This window comes from Marmota flaviventris, chromosome 13 (genome assembly GCF_047511675.1).
Source record: "Marmota flaviventris isolate mMarFla1 chromosome 13, mMarFla1.hap1, whole genome shotgun sequence".
In the NCBI taxonomy this organism is placed as follows: Eukaryota; Metazoa; Chordata; class Mammalia; order Rodentia; family Sciuridae; genus Marmota; species Marmota flaviventris.
Window position 1 is genome coordinate 68,792,429 of NC_092510.1, and position 16,785 is coordinate 68,809,213.

Sequence of the window (16,785 nt, forward strand, 5' to 3'; positions counted from 1 at the left end):
GCAAGCCTCTTCCCTCAGCCTCCTGAGGGCTGGGATTATAGGTGTGCACCAGCATGCCCACCATGTCCAATGTCTTTATTGTGGTCATGGTTTCATAAGTATATACATAAGACAAAGCTTATCAAATTGTACACTTTAAAAAATACTTCAACAAAGCTATTTTTAAAAAGTTCAGGTAAGCTTTTCCTGGTAAGACTCTTCTGTTCCCTGACTGGATCCCTTTCTATTCTCCGAGTTTGGGGTTAGATAAAGAGTTATTAACCCACACATATGAAGTTCTCATCCAAAGTAGGTCTGCAAGGTCTGGGTGGTACATTAGTAAGCAGAGTCCTAAGGCTCCCTGGTCTATTATTGTAGCTCCTTTTAGCACAAGAGGTTGTGATTGGAACTTACAGGCTTCTCCTAAAATGACCCCTAGTAGGAAAACATCAGAAAGAGCAGCATCTACAAAAATGGGCACAGGAAAGATAAATTTAAAAGAGACGAAAAGCAAAAGCACTCTCTGCCAGTGTCCGCTGCAATAAAATACTAAATTTGCTGTGTAAGAAATGTTCATCTAAAAGAAAAGAACTTGATTCCACTAAGAAGTTCTTGAGTCTCGGCCCATGTCCACTCCTGGGAATCTAGTGGATCCTTCGAGTTGTATAGTCCAGAACCATGCTGGCAGCACCAAGCAGGGCAGGGTCAACTAAATCTGAAACCACCACATCCACATCCTGCACCGAGGACAAGGCTTGCTGGCGAATGACATCCTTGACGATGTGGATATAGTGACTGGCCAGTACTCCAGAGAGGATCACGAGGGAAGGATTCATGGTGTGGAGGATGTTCACGACCCCAAGACCAAGAGCTGTTCCAGCTACAGGAAAACAAAAATGAGTTTTGGGGTACTAAACTAAAAACACCAAGGAAGAAGGTAGGAAAGAGCCAGTGGCCAGTAATGGTAAAGTATATTCATTCTAAGTAATGGGGAGCAATATTTTAATAGCTGTTCATGAATTATTCTTTTTTTAAGAGAGAGAGAGATCTTGTTATGTGGCCCAGGCTGGCTCTGAACTCCAGGGCTCAACCGATCCTCCTGCCTCAGCCTCCCAAGTAGCTGGAAATATAGGTGTGTGCCATGATTTATTCTTTTTGTTGTTGTTGAGACAGAGTCTCACTAAGTAGCTGAGGCTGGTCTTGAACTTGCAGTCCTGTCTCAACCTCCCGAGTTGCTAGCTTCATAGGCATGTGCCACTGTACCTTGCTCATGATTTATTCTTTTTTTTTTTTTTTTTTTTTTAATGTGGTGCTGGAGATTGAACCCAGAGCCTTGTGCATGCAAGGCAAGCACTCTACCAACTGGGCTATAGCCTTACTCCCCATGATTTATTCTTTTTTTTTTTAATATATTCTTTTTGGTCTGGGGGATTGAACTCAGGGACACTCAACCTCTGAGCCACATCCCCAGCTCTATTGTATTTTATTTAGAGACAGGTTCTCACTGAGTTGCTTAGTGCCTCACTGTTGCTGAGGCTGGCTTTGAACTCATGATCCTCCTGCCCCAGCCTCCCGAGCTGCTGGGATTACAGGTATGTGCCACTGCACCCAGCCCTGTGACTTATTCTTAATATGAAAACTATCATGCGATGTCTTTTTTTTTTAAATATTTTTTAGTTGTTAATGGACCTTTCTTTCTTTCTTTATTTATATGTGGTGCTGAGATTCAAACCCAGTGCCTTACAGATGCTAGGTATGTGCTCTACCATTGAGCTACAACCCCAGCCCCACATCATGTGATATCTTTTTTTTTTAATGGACTTTTATTTTTTATTTATTTATATGTGGTGCTGAGAATCAAACCCAGTGCCTCACACATGCTAGTCAAGCACTCTGCTACTGAGTCACAACCCCAGCCCAAATCATGTGATATCTTGAAGTGAAAAATGAGTCTCCATAAAAAGAATAAAATGGCATATACTGTAGAATATAATCTCAACTATGTAAAAAATGAACAGAAAAGGAATAGAAAGGCTCAAAAGAAATACTAATAATTGGTATCTCTGACTGAATGGTAAAACTTTAAAGTGATACTTTTTCTTATTGCTCTTTGATATTTCTCTATCCTATAGTATTATCAAAATTGTAAAACCAAACACCTATTTATAAAAGTACTGCTGCTGGCAAATGCCTTTAATACATTTCCTTTTTTTTTTTTTTCCTCAGAAAATAGGAAAAGTACCTCTGAACAGAATGCAGAATACTGGTTCCCTGAGGGAAACTGAGGGTTCTCTGCCAGAGCCCTGGTATCTGAGAACACTCCCTGTGGCATGGCTGCCTGGAGCCATTGGCTCACCTGTTCTTAAGATGCTCTGGGCCTTCGCATTGCCAAGTTTCGCAGCTTGGATGAGGTGGAGTGCACCCACGGCTTCATCTTTTGGCACTGACATCCCTTCCACCAAGAGCAGGTCCTCTGAGCCGAGTGAAGAGAGTGAGGAGAAGCAGTTGTTAGTGAGCTGTGGGCAGCCCTGGGGAGAGGCCAAGCTTATGTGCCTATGGGCAGCAAGCCCCTGAGTGAGGTGCTTTCTGTTTATAGTTGCAGGGCTGAAGATGAAACTCAGTAGTAGAGCACTTGCCTAGCATGCACAAGACCCTGAGTTCAATTCCCAGCCCCGTGGACACATCATGCAAAACTTTATTATTCACAAACATCCATATATATTGCCCCCAAAGCCTTTGCTGCCCTCTTGATAACTGGCTATACATAATCCAGAACTTCTATAGCTGGGAAAAATCTCAAATGTGATGACAGTCTTCTAGCCCTCTGGCTCCCTTGCTTTTCACTTCTAATACTGGAGTCTTAAAAATATTCTGTTCCCACAAATGATCTGGCTCCTTAATTCAGTTCCATCCTCATCTACCCCAGATGCAGTGCCACACTACTTCAATGCCCAATGTTCTAGGGCAGCACGGCACAGTAACTGCGGAGCAGTCAGGCCTGGGTGCGGTTCCAGCTCTGCCACTACTAACTGCGTAGACCTCCCCATGTCACTTCATCACTATATATTTCTCCCTTCTAGAATACTGGGGCAATAGTACTTAGGGTCATTTCAGAGATCAAATGAGATAATAGATTATAAAGTACTTAACAGTGCTGGCTAGAGTAAATGCTAAATAAACAGTAGAGATTTCTATTACTTGTGGTCTTTGTCTTTCTGCCAGTCACCAATCCAGATCAATCTTCAGCCCAATCTATTATTCTAGGCTCTGAAGGAAGAAAATCCCCAATCATGCAGACGACTACCTAGATACCAATGGATTTCTCCTGTCTTTCCTGAGCCTCGCAGTTACCAGTTCTCACTTTCTCATTGTTCTTCTATACCTTCACCAATACATTTCCACACTTCTTACTTCTCTGATAAAAGATGCCACCAGGCTGGATTCCTGTACTTGTCTGCCCCCACCTACAAATCAATCAGTGCTTGCACATTTTTGTTCTTGCCCTCTACCTGGCTTTGCAACTCATTTCTTCCCACCTGTTCAGACACTCTATGGCTGGTACTCCACACCTGTTCTCCTGCATTCCAAACCTTCACTTCCATTCCCATGGTTTCTGTCCCACCAGTACATGCTTACAGATTGGTTCTGAAGCAAAAAAAGATACCAACCATCATGTAGCTTTTTGGCTTCCCTCATTTTATGTATAAAGTATAGATATACATGTGGAACATAAAAAATACATCTGTGGTAGGGAAGTTTCACCCTCACCAGAGGAAAAAAAATCATTTAAACAGGCTCTCTAGGGAGAAAATGAAACCCAACATTCAAACATGAACACACAATTGTAAGGGCATCAAATGATGTCCTTGTGGCCAAAGCCAATGAACTTTTTCAAAATTCTCATAAGTAGCACTTAACATTACTGACTACACCCTCTGAAACACTCTTTTTTTGGTTGGTTCTATGAAGTTTTCCCTTTTCTGGCTCCCCCCACCCCCACGCCTCTCCAATGCTGATGCTGCTCAGCATTCCATCCTTGACTCTGGCTTGCCTCATTCCCTGGTCTCATTCATAGGCTTAACTACCACCTCCATATTGACGATTTCCAGTCCCTCTTTCTAGCTTAGTCATCCTCCTGAGTGACAGATCCCAGTGTTCAGCTGCCTTATAAGCATTTCTACCTGGATGTCCTCCAGGTACCCAACCATCATCTTGTCCATTTTCAGAATATAGTATTCAGCCTTAATTGGATCCAATTGTAGGCATTTTTAACTACAGTCCTTCCCTTTGCTTGCCCCAATTTTAAAAATAGATCTAATCCCATAGATCATAACCCCCTTCCTCCAATAGGGGCAAGAGGGAGCGCTGTATTAGGGATAAAAGCAGGTGGACTGGCTGTCCTGGTGTGCCTGCTCTCCTGATTCCCTCTGAGGGCACACCCTTCTGCAGAATAATTTTGCCTTGCTGACCCACTTCTGAACACGTTTGATTTCTTGCGGCACCTCGGTATTCTAACATGCCTATACCAAGTCAACATTCCCACCCCTGAGCTGTCCAACCAGAAAACTGAAAGTCACTCCAGAACTGTCCCACCTAAAGCCATCCTCCATTCAACTGCCAAGTTAGGAGTTTAGTGAAGAATCTAAAATTCAGATCTGTCTGTGTCTTTCCTATACTGTTTGTTAATGGCTTTTCTCCTGCTACACTATGCCCAGTCTTGCCCTTTATGCACCCACGCCACTGTTTTCATGCCTAGAAGAGCTCCCCTGACCACTCACGCTTGATTAACTCTCTGGTTCTGATGTTCAACTCCCAGGAAGGCACCTGGCACTCCCTCCCTGTGCAGAGGGTGAAGTGGCACTTGCAGTGTCCTGCTTACTTGCATTTGTGTTCCTTGGTCTTAATGCTCAGTGGCTTTAGCACAATATGTAATAATGACATTAACTGAATCTGTCCATCCTGACTTGCATAACATGTCTAGAAACAGCTTTAATTCAAAGAGATCTCTCAGTTCAAAAACTGTAAGATGTTCATTTCTTGCTTAATTAAAATGTACCCACCCTGTGCTAATGGCTGAGAAACAAAACTAAAAGAAATCATCCCTTATGTCTTGGACCTCTAGGCCCCTGTCCACCTCTACCCCTAGAGAGGGAGAGTGTTAATTTGGGTCAGAGCCAAGCATCAGTGGAACATCAGGAGGAAGCCCTGCTCTTCCTCTAGGAAGTGAAAAGGTTAAAAGCCCTGGCTTTAGTATTCAGCTCTTTGGATACTTGTCTACTATTTGGTTACTTAATCCCTAAGGGGAAAGATACCAACCATCATGTAGCTTTTTGGCTTCCCTCTGCAAGGCCATTCCGGAAGCATATGCTTCAATGCATCCATGGCTTCCGCAAGAACAGTCAGGCCCATCCAGAGACACAACAAGGTGGCCAAGTTCTGCAGCACAGAAGGAGCTTCCATGGATCAATTCATGCTGATGGATGATCCCACCACCAATTCCTGCATTAAGAGACAAAAATCTATGATGTGGCAATGCCTCAATGGTTTAGCAAAGTTTTCCAATGCTTGCTTTTCTAGACAGTTGAAATGTAGTACGCACCAAAACTTTATTTGGCAGCATTTTGAAAGGAAATATTTTTAGCAGATCTTTGGATACCTGTGTCACATCTGCTTGATTCACTCCAGTTTCAAACATAGCTATGGCAGACCGTTCAGGGCGCCTGGCTCACCTAGTTTTGATGGCTTACCCCCTTCAAGCACACGCTGCCTGTCTCTGCGCACCATGGCCACCTCCCACACCACAGTAAGAGCCCACTCAGCCATGAAGGCACAGTGCCAAGAGGCAGCCCTCACCAGGTGAGACAGGAGCCAGCATCTATAAGTGGACAGTTCTGCACTCTGCTCTATAGGCTTTTTCAAGTTGTGGGAGATTTCAACCCCCACTGCCCTTAAGGCCACTTTGATAATGCTTCCTTTAATGGCTTTTCTCCTACTGTGTTTCACTTTTCCCACTCCCTCCTGCTTCTCAGATTCATCTCCTAAAGAAAATACCTATACCCAAATGGTTGTTATCAGGCTCTGCTTCTCCCCTAACCCCAGTACTGGGGATGGAACCTAGGGTGTTCTGCCACTCAAATACATCCCAAGTCCTTATTATTTTTTGAGATAGGGCTTTACTAAGTTGCTGAGGCTGGCCTCAAACTTGTGATCCTCCTTCCTCAGCCTCCTGAGTATCTGGGATTACAGGTATGTGCCACCACTATACCCAACTCATGCTTTTGCTTTGAGGAAAGCCAAGATAAAACAATCCAAAATAGGGCTGGGGACATAGCTCAGTTGGACATAGCTCATAGCCTTGCATGCATAAGGACCTGAGTTCAATCCTCAGTACCATCAATAAAGAAAAAATCAAAAAAATCTGGGCTGGGATTGTGAGTCAGAGGTAGAGTGCCCATCTAGCATGTGTGAGGCACTGGACTCGATCCTCAGCACCACATAAAGTAAAATAAGACATTGTGTCCACCTATAAATAAAAAAATAAATATTAAAAAAATTCCAAAATATATCACACACCACCTGCTTCTCTGAAGCAGAGAATATGAATATGATTTTGTCTCTCTCTCTTAACCTTTATTTTATTTGTTTTTATTCATTTATTTTTTTTATGTGGTGGCGGGGATCAAACCCAGTGCCTCACGCATATTAGGCAAGCACTCAACCACTGAGCCACAACCCTGGCCCCTGGTTTTGTCTCTTCTTGATGATGCTATAACTAAAAATTCAATTCAAATGTTATGAATATAAACAATCATCTTTCGAATGGAGTTTAAGAATTATTAAGGAATACGGGGATCTTGGCTTAGAAAGCTCTGCTTTTAAGAGCTGTCCTTCCATCTGTCACCACCCCTCTGATTTACAGCTTGTTAACTACTCTGAACTAGGAAATGGTATCCAAGTTAGCTAAAACCACATCCAAGAAAAGGGAGGAACTATATGAGCTAAAGTACATGACCTCAAAGGGAGAGGTAATATAGTGCAGAGTTTAAGCACACACAAGTGTTAAGATTAGGCATATTCTAACCTAACGACTTCATTAGATGAATCTACTTTCCTCATTTAAAAAAATAAAATTGTTCCCCTTAAATATATACAATAAAAATAAAATTTAAAAATAAAACAACAGGAAAACCAAATTTGGACATCAATGAAAATGACGAAAGTAGGGAACTTCAAAAATCCATCCTGCCACTTAAGCAATGAATAAGGGGGCAAGGCTGTCAGAATCTTGTTTTACAACTCCTGAAATTTAACCAAAGATTTACAACATGGAAAGGAAGAAGGAAAACAGTTTATCTCAGTAAGTCTGATTTTTAATTTAACTTAACCTGGACCCACCCACTCCCTAGCTTGGAAGTGACCTTGAACAACAGCCCCATTCCCAGTTCTGGCATATAGATACCAGTACCTGAGGAAGCAGAATCAACTGGTTCTCAAAAAATTGTGGTTGTTTTGACTTACCTGGTAGTTCCATGGAAGACCAGTTCCAAGAGCTTCCTTATCTCTCACCTAACTGGGAACTGTTCAATGCTGAGGGGGGGTTATACACAGGTGTTTGTAAAAGGCATTTAAAGGTAAAATGTATTAGTCTCTAGTGCCTAGAACAAAGCGGCCGAGACATGTAATAGACTAAAAAACCAGGAGGAAAAGCTGAAGAATGAGAAGTTTGGGGGAATAAGAACTCTGACTATGTATGACAAGTTCCTAGAAATTTAGAAGGCCATAGGCAAGACTAGTGCTGGGCACATGCTTAGAAAACACCTGGGAAAGCCTTAAGCTCTCACCTGGGTTCACCTTCAGGACATACTCAAGCTGGAAGCAAAGACTAAGGCAGAGTTGTAACTGCTTAGCTGAGGTTGAAGATGAGTTCCAACACACATTCTAGCTCCTTCCCTTCCTCTCTTACCTGTGCCTGTGATAAGTGTAACAAAGTTTTCCAGTCCCTTTCCTTGGCCAAATTTCCTTTCTGCCATGGCAGCGCAATTGCCATCGTTGTCTACCCACACGGGGAGATGCAAAGTGTCAGAGAGTGGGGTCCTGAGATCCACAGAGTTCCATTCTTGTATCAGTTTGGTTGAATGCAGCACAATCCCTTCCTGAGGATTTACACGGCCACCTGTGGAAATGCCTGAGCTCCACCACAAACACAAGGAAAATAATTCTGATTAGCAATCTTAGGAAGGCATGCCAACTTTCTCAGCTCAGAACACAAATTAGAGCTGATGATGTAGCTTATTGGTACAGCTGCTTGCCTACATTTATAAGCATTATTTAAGGAAAAGTTTTCATCAGCAATATATTATTGCACTAAAAAACAAGGTGATGTAAACTCAACTTTACTTTATATAGAAGTGACTAAACAGAGTATAACACAAGTGATGAGAAGCTCAGTAGTGTCAAGGAAATAAAAATTATAAAAGCAGCACTACAAAAAAAATCAACACACACACACACATTAATTCACTCAAGATCTCAATACAAACATTGCCAAGGACTACAAGGAAATATTAGACAGTTTTATAAATATTAGACAGTAAATCTATAGCTCCCCACAGATTTACAGAACCATCAGTGCTTCTCCCATAATACTTGTCAGCATCCCAGGAAGTCACCATGCTTTGGGTATACAGACAGGACCAGAGCCATCTGTACACAGGCAGACCATAACATGATGTTCAGTTAAACATCAGAACTCAGTAGACTGTACATTAAAATGAATATTTCTTGGATTTGTAATTTACCATCTTACCTACTCCCAAAATTCTGCAATTCAGTTTTACAGCTTCTGCTGCAGCTTCCACACACATCTGTAGGATTAAATTAATTCTCTCTTCATAGGTTTTGGGATTGAACTGAGTATACTTCTTAACTATTTCACCCTACAAAAGAAAAAACAATAAGATCTATCTCACTTAGCTAAGGAGCCTATCACACAGTGCTATAGCACAGGCTTAGATGACTTAGATGCAAACTTAGATGATTGGGGACAGAGCCTTGTCTGGCTTCAACCAGCCATGGAATAAGCCCAAGTATTTTCTTGGGAATCCATCTTGATACAAAGTTGCTGAAGCAACAACTCCACAGGCAATGAAATGGACCCCTTTTTAAGCTTAAGGTGAACATTGGCTAACCTGAATCTCATTCACTAAAAGGTCATATTTTACTCTTTTTGATTGACCCAATGTTTTTGTTTAAATTCTAGGGCAACTAAATAGTTATCCTACTTGAATTTTAATCATCCCCTGCAATTGAAACCAATTTATCCTATTTACTCAGGATAATTTCCATGCTGAGCACATTGTTTAAATTACTGTGCTTTATGATGTTTTAAGACCAAACAGGGATAATCCTTCCTATTTTTTGTTCCTATTTTTATATTTTTTCTTAATTCATCTCACTTGTATATTTTTATTATTTTCTTTTGGTACTGGCAATGAACCCAGGGCCTCCAGCATGCTAAGTAATTGGTAAGGAAAAGTTTTCATCAGCAATATATTATTGCACTAAGAAACAAGGTGATGTAAACTCAACTTTACTTTATATAGAAGTGACTAAACAGAGTATAACACAAGTGATGAGAAGCTCAGTAGTGTCAAGGAAATACAAATTATAAAAGCAGGATGTGGGTTGGTCTATGTGTAATCCACCTGGATTAATTAATTGCTGCTTTTGGAAGTTAGATTCCTGCTTCCTACATATGGAAGCCCTATCTTCAAGTGTTAGCAGGAACAAACAGGAATTTCTACACAATTTTTAGTTCACTCAGATGGGCACTTTAATGGGTAGTGGGGTCATGCCCAAAGAAGAGATCCTTGAGCTCTTAGAAACGATATTAGTGTTTTGTCCAAGTCTTCATCACAGCCCTTTTTATTTTGAGACAGGGACACTAAATTGCTCAGGCTGGCCTTGAACTTATGATCCTCCTGCCTCAGCCTCCAGAGTAGCTAGGATTACAGGCGTGTGCTGCCACACCAACTCACTTATGTATTAATTTAAGAATAATGCTAAACTTTAAAAAAAAAAACTGTGATTTATGATAATTTTATTCAACTTCAAAATCCCATTGGAATATTGACTAGAATTATATTAAATTTATAATCCAATTTGGGGACTACTGACATTTTTGAAATATTCAGTACTTTCACCAAGGACACTTTTTTAGGCCTTTATATTTTATAGTAAAGTTTTATAATTTTCTTTATGTACATCACATAGTTTTCTGGTTTTGATTATTCTTCAGGAGTAGTTGTTTTGAATAGTCTCTTTTTCTCTTTAAATTCTTTTGTTATTAAGGGATTTTTACATATCAATATAAGGGTTAAAACTATTACTAATAACAGTCATTAAAAATCAACCTGGGGTATGGGAATGGGAAAGACAGTAGAATGAATCAAACATAACTTTCCTGTGTTCATATAAGAATACACAACCAGTGTAACTCCACATCATGTACAACCATAAGAATGGGAAATTATATTTCATGTATATATGACACGTCAAAATACATTCTACTGTCATTTATAACTAAAAAGAACAAATTTAAAAAAAAAAATTTAAAGCAATCTAGAGGAGTGTTTCCCAACCTCACTATATATCAGAATCTACTCTTAACAAATACTGATATGTCCACCCATCCCCAGAAATTCCAATTTAATTAGTCTGGGGCAGGAGCCAGGCATCTGTGTTTTATTAAAGCTTCCAAGTAATGCTGAATATGCAGGGGAGTCAACAAACACCACCTAAAGGGAAATTCAAATCTTTGTCTACAATTTCACCTAGATAGAAAATTATTGATACTTACATATTTTTCATAATATCCAACCATGTTACTTATCTTATTAACCCTATAAGCTAGCTGATTTCTTCAAATTGTCTAAATAATATTTTTGTTTTATTCTGTCCGCAGTCTCCATTTTTGCTATTCCTTATTTTTTCCCTTTGTAATTTTCAGAATTATATTAAAATTATGTTGCAAAAGATTTTTTTTCTTGATTTCAACAGGAATGCCTCTAGAATTTCACAAAGAATACTGGCCATGGATAAGAAATAAATCCTTTTCAGATTAAGAAAATATTGTTCTATTAACTTTTTTTTTTTAAGTGTTTATGGGACTGTGGTGTAGCTCCATGATAGAGCACTTGCCTAACGTGCACGTGCGAGGTCCAGGGTTTGATCCCTGGCACTAAAAAAAAAAAAAGTGTAAGGGAGGCCTTTTAGTTTCTCTTAGCAAAAGTATGTTTTGTTTTGCTTTTCTGTATTTTTGATTAATGATATTAACAAGCTCCCTGTATTTTTGTTTTTAAAATCTTTGCTATTTCTTGTGCACTTCTAAAACTTTATAATGTTTCAAACAAAGGTTTTTCCTCATTAAGTCATTCAGAGATCATGAAGGCACTCTCAGCCTGTCAATGCTGTGTTGATGTCTAGTTAATAAAGATATGCTCTCTTCAATAAAGAATATACTTATAAAAATGCAAAGTGGAGAACCCATCTGTCTGACAATATCTGAGAGAAGAAGCAACTTCTTTCACCCCATGCAAATGCACGTGTTCTTGGCTGGGTGGAGATGGTGATCAGCATACTTCACACTCTACTCCACTGTGACTACTCCGATACTTTCAGGTCTCCTGGGTGGCAAAAGCCCTCTCTGATGCCTAAAAGTGTCTTTTCTACCCATTGTTCATTCAAGTCTGCTACCTTGAATTCCCTGAAAATTTACTTCTTTGAAATGTTAATAGTTGATAAACAAGACAAACATTGTAATAGATTCAAAATCAGTACTATAGGCAAATGATTACACACTCTTGTATGTTTCTAGTCCTGTCTTCCAACTATACATTTTAAAACTCAATTACTCAAATGGGATGCATAATTAAGAGCTGAGCAGTGAGTATACCTTCATGCTGACTATTGCAACTCGGAGGTTCGTTCCACCAAGATCAACAGCCAAAGCACTTAGAGTTTCAAGAATATGGTCGATATCTTGAGAGATATTCTCCTTCACAGGAGGAAAGCAGAATTTCTTTTGTAGTGGCTCTTGAAGGTCAATAGATTTGAGAAACTTCAAAATCCTTGGAACAGCATTTCCATCTCCATATATCTTTGAACTACAATATCCAAAACAATTAAATTCACTGTATACATTAAGTGATGTTGAGGGTGTGGTTTAATGAAATCTGAAGGTTCAGGTAAAAATAGTTTGTGTTGCTCCTTTTTAAAATAACATTCTGGATGGTATATATACATAATGGAATATTTACTCAGCCATAAAGAAGAATGAAATTATGGCATTTGCCAGTAAATAGAGGAACTGGAAGCTACCATGCTAGGTGAAATAAGGCAATCCCCAAAAAAACAAAGGACCAATGTTCTCTCTGATATGCAGATTGGACAGCGGGGTATGGGGGGGATGGAGGGGAGATGGGAATGGGAAAGACAGTAGAATAATCAGGTATAACTTTCCTATGTTCATATATGAATACACTATGTGAAACTTCTTATCATGTACAACCACAAGAATGGGAAGTTATACTACATGTATATACGTCAAAATACATTCTACTGTCATGTGTAACTAAAAAGAAAAAAAATTTAAAATAAAATAACATGTCAGGGAGTGTACCTCAAAGGAATAGTGTTTGCCTAGAATTCACGAGGCCCTGGGTTTGATCCTCATCATTGCAAAAAATAATTTATAAATACATAAACCAAAATAAAATAACATTTGTGCAATGTGTGTGTGGCATAATTTCAAAGCATCATGTACAAGACATGATGATTCACAATGTGATCTGTCAATTAAAAAACTGGAAATCATAATTATACATAACTAAATAAAATAAAATGACATCTGGATCTCTGCAGCAATAGAATAACTAAGTGTCTGCATTTTTGTCTTGCTTTTTTAGAAGTTTTATCTTTACCTTTCTGAGAAAATTCATCAATTTGAAATAGGACAACCAAAATTAATCAAAATTCTGAACTAGAATTTTTTTGATAGACACAATATCTTTATTTATTTACTTATTTATTTATGTGGTGCTGAGGTTCGAACCCAGTGCCTCCTGAATGCAAAGCAAGCGCTCAATCACTGAGCCACAACCCCCAGCCCTAGAATTTTTTTTTAATATTTTTTTAGTTATTGGTGGATTTTTATTTTATTTATTTATATGCAGTGCTGAGAATAAAATCCAGTGCCTCGCACATGCTAGACAACTGCCCTACCACTGAACCACAACCCCTGCCCCTGACTAGAATATTTTTTAAGAAAATTAGTTACATTATTTTGTAATATTTCTAGAAAGTCAAATTAGGTTAAAATAGTATTTTCTAGCCAAAGTACTGTATAATTAACTGAGACAAGTTTAAAAAATAAATTCTACATTAGAACCCTTGGGACAATACTAAGGGGTAAGATATCTGCCATTCCCATCTCACCAGCAGCTAGGAAGCCCTGGGCATGAGAAGAAAAGTTGTTAAGATGGGGACTAAACACTGGTCCACTGCAACTTTAAAGTGGTGCCTGAACTATTTCCCCTTTTAAAATACTTTAAAAAAGAGGTTGGGGGCTGGGGATGTGGCTCAAGCAGTAGCGCGCTCGCCTGGCATGCGTGCGGCCGGGGTTCGATCCTCAGAACCACATACAAACAAAGATGTTGTGTACGCCAAAAACTGAAAAATAAATATTGAAATTCTTTCTCCCTCTCTCTAAAAAAAAAAAAAAAAGAGGTTGTATACTCACCAAGGGTATTGTTTACCAAACTGAAGGTGCAGTGCTTGCAATATTTTGTCTTGAGTGTCAGCATCCCGGACATGAAGGACATTCTCCCCTAGGTAAATCATGTCACATTTTAATGAATTGGACATGGGACTCTCTAAAGAATAAAGAAGTTGGCAGTATAATGAATTCATAATTTAGTCCTAAAACTCAGAAGGACTGCAGAGCATTCTGCAAGATTTCCATATATCAAACATTTTAGGGCACTAGGGTTCTTTATTCCCAAAGACAATAAATCATGGTTTTGTTTATTTATTGAAATAAATAAGGTGGATTAATCCAGCATCCACATCTCACTTGCCTAGTCATCTGTCAAGCCCACTCTCAACCTGCCCTGTCTTCCATCTCCTTAGCCAATCATTCAATCAGCTGGTCAGGTATGACTGGCCAGTCAATTGCCGGTGAGCTATTCAGGTAGCACTTTCTCTTCCTCCATTTCCTAACCAATTTGAGAAAGGGAATATAGTAAGAATGGTCACGTTTTCAACAGGCTTGGCTAAGAGGAGTGGAAGAGTGGAGAGGAGTGTAGGTCACAGGAGAGATTGTTTTTGCTTTTAATATTTGAGAGGCCAACGCAAGTTTAAGATGAGGAGGTTAAACATACATGGAAGAGAAAGGATGCCTGATGGGCAAGTCCCTGAGAAGGCAGGAGGGGAGGGGACTTAGAGCACAGTTAGAAGGATGAGCAGTGGACAGGCAGGAGACACACACCTTCTCCGCTATCCTCATCATCACCACATATGCACACACTATAAAGGAAAATAAGAAGGAAAGGAGTCCTGAATGGGCACATACATTTATGTAAGAGTGGAGGCAGAAAGACACAGACCAAGAGACCACATTGCCAAATCCAGTGTTCAATTCTCCTTTCACATCATACTTAACTCTCAGCAGCATTCACCACCACCTCCTCAAAACACTATTTTCTGGGCATTATGATATCATATTCTCATTTTCCTCTGATCTCTCACTGGCAGTTCCTTTTCAATTTTCTTGGTGTGTGTGTGTGTGTGTGTGTGTGTGTGTGTGTGTGTGTGTGTGTGTGTTGTGGTGCTGGGGATTGAACCCAGGGCCTTCTGCATGTAAAGCAAGCACTTTACCAACTGAGCTATCTCCCCAGCCCTCACTTTCCTTGTTTTTGGTACTGGGCATTGAACCCAAGGGTGCTTTACCACTCAGCTTCATCCCTAGCCCTTTTTATTTCTTTATTTATTTTAATTTTGAGACAATCTCACAAAGTCTCTAAGACTGGTCTTGAACTTGGGATCCTCATGCATCAGCCTCCCAAGTTGCTGGTATGTACCAATACACCCTGCCCTTTTCAATTTTCCTTGCTAGCCTTTCCTCTTCACCAAAACTCTTAATGTTGAAGAGCTCCAGAGGTTTGTCCTACACTCCATTCTCTGCCTTACTGACAACTCTCCCTGGTTCATTTCATTTAGTCCTTGGTTTTAAATACCATTTAGGGCAGAATGCCATTATCTTTGATATCTTTCTTTTTTACTCTAGAAATGGAATTTTTAGCATCTGATCACCTAGCAAAAGACTAGCTAAGTATGGCCATGTGACTAAGTCCTGGTAAATGTGAAAAGTATTTGCAACTTCTAAGTCATGCCTTTAAAGGAAAGGGCATCTTCCCCCTTTTTCTCCTTCCTAATGGTGAAAATACAGACTCTATACCAAAAGGTAGAGAAACACCAGATAGAAGTTTCTGTGATAGCAACTCAACTGATGTCCTAACTACATAACCATCCATATGCCAATGACTTTCAAATTTCTATCTCTACCCCTAATTCTCCCTGAACTATTTAGTTGCTTATTGCCATCTCTGCTGTGGTTATCTAATAGACATGGGAACATAACACAGCCATTAGAGAATTCTTAATTGCATCCTCCCCCAGATCTGTTCCTCCCTCAGAACTCCCTTATCTGGAAAATATACCCCCACTGCTCAATATAAAAATCTAGGCATGACTATGATTCCTTTCTTTTACAACCCACATCCAAGCATCAGCAAATACTATAATAAAACCCAAATCAATTCTTCTGCATCTCTAATACTACCATTTAGCCTAAGCCACTATTCTCTTTCATCTGCACAAATAGTCCCTGTCTCCCTGCTTCACCTCTTGCCCTATCACACTCCATTCTCTCCACAAGCAGACACAGTAATCTTTCCAAAGTGCAAGCCATAACATTCCATTCTCTCCCTTAACTGGATTCCCAAGATACTCAGAAAAAATTACAAATTTTGTAAGCCAGTACTTTGGCTTATAGAAGTCTGCCCCCTTCTCTGCCTTTTGCCCACTACTTTACGGCCACACTGACGCTTCTGTTTCTCAAATACATCAAACTTGTTTCCACCTTAGGGCATCACACTGGCTATTCCCGCTGCTTCTCCCTGCTCTTCACAAAGCTGACTTTGTCATTCAGGTCTCAGCTTAAGTGTCATTCCCTCAAAGAGACCTTTCCTTACCAACCTAATACAGCTCATCACATTACTTTGTGTAACCGTCAGTATAACACATAGAAATCCTGATATTTTTATTTTTGTTTATAATCCATCCCCCCTCCCATGACATCTAAGTTATATGAGAGCTCAGTCCTTGTTAGTCTAATTTACTAACAAATCCAGTGTCTAGCACATGGCATGGCATTTTCTGAATTTGAAACAATTTCCATCTCACAGCTTCTATTTTCTCTATGAAGTGAGAAGCAAAGTAATGTTCTGGAATGAGAGATGATCTAAAGGTAAAAGAAAGAGCAGCAATTATGAAGAATGGAAGAAAGAGCAGAGCTGGAACAAGTCTTACCATTAAGTGCAGATATATAGTTGCATGTAGATAGTATTAGAACTTGGACTAATGTTAAAAACAGGATCTAGCTCAGCATATTAATAATAATCCTGATACCTTAGTTATTAAGGAGCATCTTTCATAGAATTGCCATAATTTAAAGTACTGATTGAAGAG

The 16,785-nt window shown here is 39.7% G+C and overlaps 1 protein-coding gene across 2 annotated transcripts in view; it reads right to left on the reverse strand.

The window, feature by feature from the left end:
* Positions 1 to 16,785, reverse strand: part of Gne (glucosamine (UDP-N-acetyl)-2-epimerase/N-acetylmannosamine kinase) — a 41,273-nt gene that overhangs the window by 3,910 nt on the left and 20,578 nt on the right. The window contains exons 6-12 of one of the 2 annotated variants that reach the window (XM_027931107.3): positions 13,778 to 13,865; positions 11,933 to 12,143; positions 8,786 to 8,915; positions 7,943 to 8,164; positions 5,296 to 5,478; positions 2,336 to 2,452; positions 32 to 859 (exon numbers count right to left, since the gene is read on the reverse strand). In XM_027931107.3, coding sequence (XP_027786908.1) covers positions 624 to 859; positions 2,336 to 2,452; positions 5,296 to 5,478; positions 7,943 to 8,164; positions 8,786 to 8,915; positions 11,933 to 12,143; positions 13,778 to 13,865 — 1,187 coding nt within the window. In that variant the 3' untranslated portion in view covers positions 32 to 623. Of the gene's footprint in view, positions 1 to 31; positions 860 to 2,335; positions 2,453 to 5,295; positions 5,479 to 7,942; positions 8,165 to 8,785; positions 8,916 to 11,932; positions 12,144 to 13,777; positions 13,866 to 16,785 lie in introns of those variants that run through there. The other variant, XM_071600746.1, reaches the window with a different exon arrangement.